The sequence below is a fragment of the Ursus arctos genome, unplaced genomic scaffold (genome assembly GCF_023065955.2).
Source record: "Ursus arctos isolate Adak ecotype North America unplaced genomic scaffold, UrsArc2.0 scaffold_17, whole genome shotgun sequence".
Taxonomy (NCBI): Eukaryota; Metazoa; Chordata; class Mammalia; order Carnivora; family Ursidae; genus Ursus; species Ursus arctos.
This window is the reverse complement of record NW_026622841.1, coordinates 12,570,363-12,578,385: the sequence shown is the minus strand read 5'-3', so window position 1 is coordinate 12,578,385 and position 8,023 is coordinate 12,570,363. Positions and strand designations below refer to the sequence as shown.

At 38.1% G+C, this 8,023-nt stretch overlaps 1 protein-coding gene across 2 annotated transcripts; it reads right to left on the bottom strand.

Annotated features, from left to right (window-relative positions):
• Positions 1 to 755: 755 nt before the first annotated feature.
• LOC113253161 (serpin B4-like) lies at positions 756 to 7,265 on the bottom strand. 2 transcript variants are annotated; one of them, XM_026495949.3, is made up of 7 exons: positions 7,098 to 7,265; positions 6,542 to 6,598; positions 5,192 to 5,320; positions 4,304 to 4,421; positions 3,329 to 3,468; positions 2,877 to 3,032; positions 756 to 1,157 (listed from the first exon to the last, which is right to left on the bottom strand). In XM_026495949.3, the coding sequence occupies exons 1-7, from the start codon at positions 7,263 to 7,265 to the stop codon at positions 756 to 758; spliced, it is 1,170 nt and encodes a 389-aa protein (XP_026351734.1). The 2 variants fall into 2 exon arrangements, with proteins under 2 accessions (XP_026351734.1, XP_026351735.1); XM_026495950.3 differs by having other exon boundaries at positions 2,877 to 2,969.
• Positions 7,266 to 8,023: the final 758 nt, after the last annotated feature.

The following is an 8,023-nucleotide window of genomic DNA, read 5'->3' as shown; positions in this document are numbered from 1 at the left end:
TACTTTGTCTACACTGTTGTTTCCTCTCATCTATTTATATCGTGATAGCCAGAAGTATATTTTAAGCATTCAGATATGATGATCTCATTCTCCTCTTTGGAAAACAAACAACTGAAACCTGTAGTGGCTTTTGATTTATTTTAGGATAAAATAGGAAGTTGTTAACATGGGCTAGAGAGCCTTTCATGGTCTGGTATCAACCTACCGTCAGCCTTATGATGTTCTGTTCCTACGTTGAATATTCTTTTTAATATGACAATATATTTCTAAATTATCTTTCATATGTGTGGTAAGCCACTTGTACTTTATTGAAAGGAGAAAAAGGAAAAGCAGCAAATAATATGAAGAAATAATTGCTTTATTGATAATGTATAATAAAAGAAATTTAGACATGTAAGGGTTCCAGATACTACCAAAATTCAAACAAATGAGGGTATCTAGGTTAATAAGTTTGAATAGTAGGTAAAATTTTTGAAATAGGCAAAATGATTTCAAATTTAGTAGAAGAGTGTTAAAATATCCTTTTATCTTATATTGAACATTTTGTCCAAAGGGGAATTATCACTGGGAGATGAAATAGTTTACATGTGTTTGTAGAAGGGGAGAGATAGACAGACATGCTATTTCAACCATTACATTCTTAGTGACTATGAGATTGGATTGGAAAAAGAATTAAAGAGAATCTGTTGTTTCTAGCAATCCATGTACTGGAACAACTGTGAATTTCCTCCTAAGTAGTGGCAGGCGAATTGCATCTAAGGGGAAGAGACTCTGCCTAAGAAGAGGATGCTGTTGGTCTTATTGTGCTTGATGAAGAACAGGAAAGGGTGATCACAATGAAAAGGATAAGCCGGTGATGATTTCATTTGAAAATCTACTGCCGTAGAGCTTGCGGCCGTCGTGCCCTCTTCAGTCACCTCCACAAAGGACTTGTGTATGACTTTAGACACCAGGAGATTCTCGTTTCCTGTCATGCCTGAGAGGTTGGCTGTCTGTGCATTGAAGACATCCACCATCCCCAGGGCTCTCAGTGTGTCCTTGAGGTCATAGGTCTCTTCCAGTTTGAACCGGGGTAAGTATAAATCCACAAAATTATCGCTCATGTTCTGTGAGCTTGTCCACTCTATTAGTTTCTCAGCAGTGAGTTGATCTTCAAGCTACAGCAATGGAAAAAAGGAACAGCTGACGTGATTCTCATTGGATGTCAAACACGATTTAACATTGGATCAAATCGTAGAAAACTTTTATTTAAACAGTAAATGCAAATGCAGAAGATTCAGTTTATCACATCTGAGCAGGCAAAAATAACAGAGTCATAAATATATATTATACAATTGAAAAATGTATTATATATTCATGACTGTGTTATATATGTGCATAAATATCTATACATGTGAATATATGGATATATATGCACATATGTGTGTATACAACAGAATTATTAAATAAAGTTATTTTGTAAGAGATGAACTATGTATCTGTATTTTTTACACTCCCCGCATATGATATGCTTCTTTTTCAATAGACTTATCTTGTTACTATCCTTGTGGACATAATTTTGTACACCCTAATTTAAATAATTTTTATAGTGTAGGCACTACTTTTATTCCTTTTTCTTGCTTGACCTATTTGTAATCATTTCTTATATAGATATGTATTTCTCTAATTAAGTTTAAATTTTTATACAGTATTACTACTAAATTGATATTCAGTGTATATATTTTTACTTAATTGTTACACAGTACTACTACTAAATTGATAATCAGTGTACATATTTTTACTTAATATTTTTAAAGCATTCGCTTTGTGTCAGTCCCCAAGTTAAACTTGGTAATACAAAGATGCACCAAAATTTTGAATTTTTCAATATTTTGAGCTTCTGCTGTCCAAAAGCTTTTGCCTTGTTGGATTAGTTACTTTAGGTTAAAATCCCAGGACTGGGACTCCTGATGTCATTGATAATGAGGATTGCTGAGCTGGAGTGTGAGCACTGTCATGGCCCTTCTCATGTATTGCTGTATTACTTTCCCTGAGGATCTCTAAATCCCACTCTTAGCACAGTATCTTATTTTGGGTGTGGCAAGTTCACTGTGACTTTAGCAGCATGACTGGCTGTTGGAATCTTTGGAAACTGCCATGTTTGGAATGTTAATGCGCCAGATACTGTTGTTGGTATTTTTATATATTAACTTTATTATAACACTTTTAAAAGGAAAATTATAATCCCCTCACACACCTTCCCCCCCCCCCCCCGCCCCCCAAACTCTGAGCAATGAGGCTCCAAATGACTCTTGAGCTCTTAGGGAGAGAATACTTCCAAATTGAAAAGTAGGCATCAAGATAAATCTGTTTGTCTACTGTTTACAAAACCACTGTGATTTGATATTTTAAATGTACCTTTTGTTGTTTCAATTTGCTTGTTTTGTTTATGAGTGAGCTTGCAAATATTTCCAAGTGTCACCTACATATGGATGTTCATTTCCTTGTCTTCAAATGAATAGACTGGAATATGTTAGATGTTCTTACGGTTGCATAATATTAATGTGTGTGCTTGGTCTGTTTCCTCTGAACTGACATTCCATAATTTCATCAGAATATTAATAGGGCCTGTGATGTTGAGATTTTCTGTATATTCTTCCATATGACACTGTGATATCAATTTAAGATATTTACTTTTTGGAACACGCAGGATACCAGGTTCTCCTTAACAGTTCTTTTTTAGGCTGTATGTAGAGAAGAAACTATGTACTCTGTACTTGAACTGTCAACTACCATCACCAATCTGTGAGCATTGCTTCAATGAACAGCCTATACAAACATTGAACTACTAGGAAATCAGGCAAATAGTAGGAAGAATTGGAGGTACAAGATTTTACCTTCTGCAGACCATCCACTTCATCTGGTAGCAGCAATATCATGCTTAGATCTTTGCCTTTGTATGGTATTTCCAGGATCTTGGCTTGCATGCCCTCCAGTGAGCTGAATTTAAAAACGTCGTATTGTTTCATCATTTGCACAGGTTTGCTTGTATCCTGCAGTAATTAATGTGGCAAACAAATGCCAAGTGAGGCATTAGTCAAAAGAAGATTATACTATTGAGACACCAAACACATCCTCCTCTAAGAGACGATATGGGAAATTTGTGAATTAGAAGCAAGAATTTCTTCGCGTATTCCTATCTAAATGAAGTAAGAAAATAAAACAAGAAGAAAATACAACCATGACAAATTTTATTTTCTACCTGCCGTTGTACATGCTATCAGATATGAGTTTAAATTTAACATTCCATTTATAAGTGTGTTACAATATTTTAAATAAATTACAGTACCTTGTTCAGCCAAAATTCTTTCTCCACAGTGTTTTTTTTATCAAATTTTGTGTCCCACTGTCCTTTGAAATAGACGGCATTCACCAGAACCAGAATGGTAGACGTAAGAGAGTCTTTGGGAAACAGATTCTTGATTTTTTCTGCCAAAGAAAGAAAATCAAAAGTCTGCTGTGAAAGTACAAGTGGTTTGTCTGGAAGATGCTTTGGAAGTTACAGTGGATCATTAATTATTCACACAAGTCACCACTTTAGGGACTGTGAGCAGTAATTCTCAAGGTGCAGCTTTCCTCAAGGCACCAGCCTGATGGAGTTAGGTGGGGACACCCCTTCTTGTCATGGGAAAGGTGTTCAGATTCTCTGTCTTTGCGTGACTTCAGTCGTTTCACACGGAATATGGATACATTGATTTCAGCTACCCTTGCGGCAAATCTATTCCCACCCTCCCTCTCTCCCCGAATTCTTCTCCACCTCCATTCTTCATTCCTCTCTTCCTCCCTTCCTTTCTATTTTTTCACCTTTGGGCTTACTACTCTGAGGAAATAGGGCTTGATTGTTCTTTAGGACAAATGGCATGAACTCTATTACCTGAAACACGTGCCCTGTGCTGTCAGACAACACTCCCTGGGGTGTCTTCCTCTTTATTCTCTGCTTTGAGAATTTAAAGGATGTGAACCCAAGATGGGGTCTGAGCAGAGTTTTGGGATTCACAAAGGTATTGTCATTTGTAGCCCTGAGCAAACACAGATTGCCAACTGTGTTTCTTTGTACTTGTCTTTCTTTTATACCTCCTGGGTTTCCATTGTTGCTTGTCACATTTACCTAGATCATTCTGTCATCTACAGTGCGCTCCTCCAGGCTCTCTGCAAAGCCACCTCCCCCACCCCACTGGCACCCCGTATGGTGTCAAGAACAGGTTTTACACACAGCGGGGACTAAAAAAAAAGTGCTTTTTATGGGTGATCTCTCGTACCCTACCGTGAGTTTGGCTTTCCACCCAGGAATTAATCTTCTTACGAGTTTCTTCTGCAGCATTGTTAAAATCAACTGATTCCACAGTGGTTAGGTAAAATTTCTTGATGTTATCCATGTATTCCTTTGACGTGGGAAGGAAGAAAGGAAGAATTAAGAGTAATCAGTAATTATGTGTTCCCAAGTTAGTTATCTTCAATGTGGACAAAAGGTAGTACAGGAATCTAGACCCTGAAGAAATCTATTTTTTCTTGCTCATGCATATTTTATACAGTTAGCGTGTGAGTAATGTGAAAAGGAAGTACAGGCTGGCACAAGAATGAGGTCTTTGAAAGGCAATACCTTCTGGATGTAGGCTGGGGCAGAAGAGGCTGTGGGTTGCAAGCTGCAAAAGCATGATGCTCTAAAGGAGATGCTGTGCTTCTGGGACTCCTCAGCAGTACTCTCAATCCATAGGGTTCTTGCTTTTGCTTATATCTTCCATTCTAGGCATTCAGTATTCCCTGGCACTTTCCCCACTTGCCTTAGAGACACCAAGCCTGCCCTCTCATCAGTATCCCATTAGCCATACATTTCCTGGGTTATTGCCCACCAAAATTTACACTGTGTGACTGAATGGTGTCAGATCATTGGGGGCATCTCACGACTTCCTTTGCTACTGAACCTCCTCTTGGGTTATGGAGTAATCCCTAAACTCACACTTGATATTGGTGGATTGTCAGGGTCTAGGACACTTCATTTGGTATCGTGGAGGCAAGAGAGTCTTGTACCCTGTGTGAATGCTCTGCACGTGAGTCAGCCAGGTTCACCTGCCTCAGTCTCTCCCATTTGGTCATTGGAGGCCATAGGTCCCAAGATTCGTATTAAAGATGTGTTAGACCACATGAAACTTACTTGAAGAAACTGGAAATTTTTTTCTCCATAGAGCTTGTTGGCGATGTTCAGTTCATATGCATCAGTGGGTTTCTTTAATTCGGTCAGAAGCTTTTGAAATTGGTGGTGCACATTTCCCAAATTTTCAACCTTAAAATATCAAAAAAATAGGCTCATTGCATTCTCTGTCAATGTAAATATAAATACTAACCCCATGTAAACTATTAGATCCAAAGCTAAAGTTTTTGGCAGGCCACAGATGATGTTCATTGTTATTCCCTGGTTTTTGGTGGATTTACTTAAACATTCTTCAAAATCCTTACGTTTAGTCTCCCCCGGGAAATTCTTCCTGCTCCAAATAATCCAGTCTTTTCACCTTTTAACTACAGATGCAGCACCATTCTTCCATTGGATTGTCTTTTAATGGTACAAATAGCTAGGTTAATCTTCCCAACTAAACTTATGCTCCTTAAGGGCTAGAGGCACATTTCATTTTAACAGCCATTAATATTATGATAATGTTGAATTTGTATATTTCAGTTACATTATGACATGAAGCCCTTTACACTCTTAGATTGTATTTCTTCTAAAATCTGTTGACCATGATCTATAGCTCTTTACTAATGATGTCATACTCTTAAGTGTAGGAACAGCATGTGCCTGGTAAGGGCTTTACATTGCTATCTCTAAGTCTTTAATCCTATTCAGATGAAAACAAGAGACTCAGAATTAAATAAACTTTCCACAGAGAGGCAGGTAGCAGCACCAAGTTTTGAATTTAGGCCTGTCTGAATCCAGAAACTTCTACTTGCTAGCTAAGAGTTTTGGACCTTAAGGCTATAAATTACATACCTCATGTAATCATTTTCCAAAATATGCTTGGATGTGTTAATCCCATTTATGAATTAATTAAAATTATATTATTTTAGCAACAGTGTTATGATTACTGTAATTATTATTATTCTACAATAATAATACGTAAAATTTATCAGGGTTTCCAGTAATCTAGGCATTGTTGTAATGTTTTACATCTCTGTGTATGCATTGAGGCAGATTCCTTTATTATTCCCAGTTTACTGGGATGAGGTCATTGTGCCTCAGAGCAGTTGTGTCTTGTTCATGTTCCTTATTGGTGAACAGCAAAGCAGGAATTTGAAGCTCTTTAGGCACGGTGCTGATCTCCCCTCAGGAGAAAAAAGTATGAAATAAAAAAGTATGTAATATGAAATGAGATACAACTCTGTCCAATCTATTTTATCTAAGATTTTCCCTAAAAATGGACTTTTCACAGTTTATCTAAAATTCCTGCTTTAAAGTATGACCCTCTTGAATATGCAATTCTCCTTCTAGACCCAAGTCTCTGTGACTCACATGATCTGTTGTAGTTCTTTCTTTTGTGTTCTCTGTGGCTTCATTAAAGTGAAGGACCTGGAAGAGACAGGAAGTGGGGTACGAAAACTACTCAAAAGATCTGGAAATAAATAAAAAAGAAAAAAAAGAAAGAACCCAAATCCAAACAAAACAAAACCCCCAAACCAAAACCAAAACCAAACCAAAACACTAAACAAAGGAAACACAGAAAACTTCAGTGTAAGCATTTGCTCCTTGAAAAACCACAGGAAAGCTGGTTCATCACCAGCCACTTCAAAGAATCCTGTGTCATTATTCATGGCTGAGAAAACATGAAATGTTTTGCATGAATTTAAATAGTGCATCACTTCTCCCATTACTCTTCCCTTTAAGCCTTGCCTCTGTTGTGCGATTGTGGGAGTTCATTCCAACTATCAGAGGAAATCTAGGCACAGGGAAGCGAGTGGGGCAGGGCCTTGGGGAGGGCATGTGCCCCTACAGCTCTGTGCTCACAGTGCTCACAGCTAACAGAGAAATCAGTCTAAGCTGTTACAGTGGGTGGGAAGTGGACTCCTACCTTCTCCATTTCCAGTGCAGTATTTTCTTTGGCTCCTAAATAGGTCATGGCTAATGCTGATGAGATGGAGAGAGGGGAGTAGAAGATGTTGTCATCCTTTTTTGATGTTTTGAACTGTTGGAACAGATCAAATGCGAAGCGGGTGTTTGCTGCACTGAGTGAATTCATGGTGACCTTGGTGCAATCTGGAACTCCTGGAAAAGCATGAGATTCACTTTATGACTTTACTGAAGGGAGGGTGAGTCTGTAATGACATTTTCTTAAAAGAAATGACTTATATTTGGATTGTAGGATTCTGGCAACTCAAGTTTTTCTTCCTTCTACTTTTCAAGTCTCTTTCAATGTATCTATAAATTTCATAATTAAACGACTATCAAAATTACTATGTAAAAAAAAAAAACTTTTGTGAAAAAGTAATAGAACATCTTTATCTTTCTTCCATAACTGGCAGCACAAGGCCTGGGTAGAAAATTCACTATTACAAATACCAACACAAAGATTCAGCCTGCTCCCATGAGGCACCTCTCTGCCTTTTCCTTTGGGGTTCTGTGGGTGCCAGAGACCCCCCTCCCCACCACCACATGTGTGCCTAAGGGAGCATTTGTTTAATCAGAAATAAATTAGATAAAGGATAAATCAGAGGAAGAAGGTGTTTCCGTTTTACCCTGGCAGAATAAGTAAAATACGGTCACACAGATTGCGATAGATGCATGATAGAAAACACACCATTACCACCATGATTTTCAGAAATGACTCCTGTTATTGAGCTGGAGCAACTGGAGGCACATACCTGTGTTCCTGAAGGAAGCAGAGGTGGGCAGGGAGTCTGTCAGCCTGTGTGTGGTGAACAGTGAGCTCCTAAATATATAGCTCTCTCCTGCCACCTATTCCTCGTTGTGGTCGGTATTTCAAGTAAATCAGCTTTT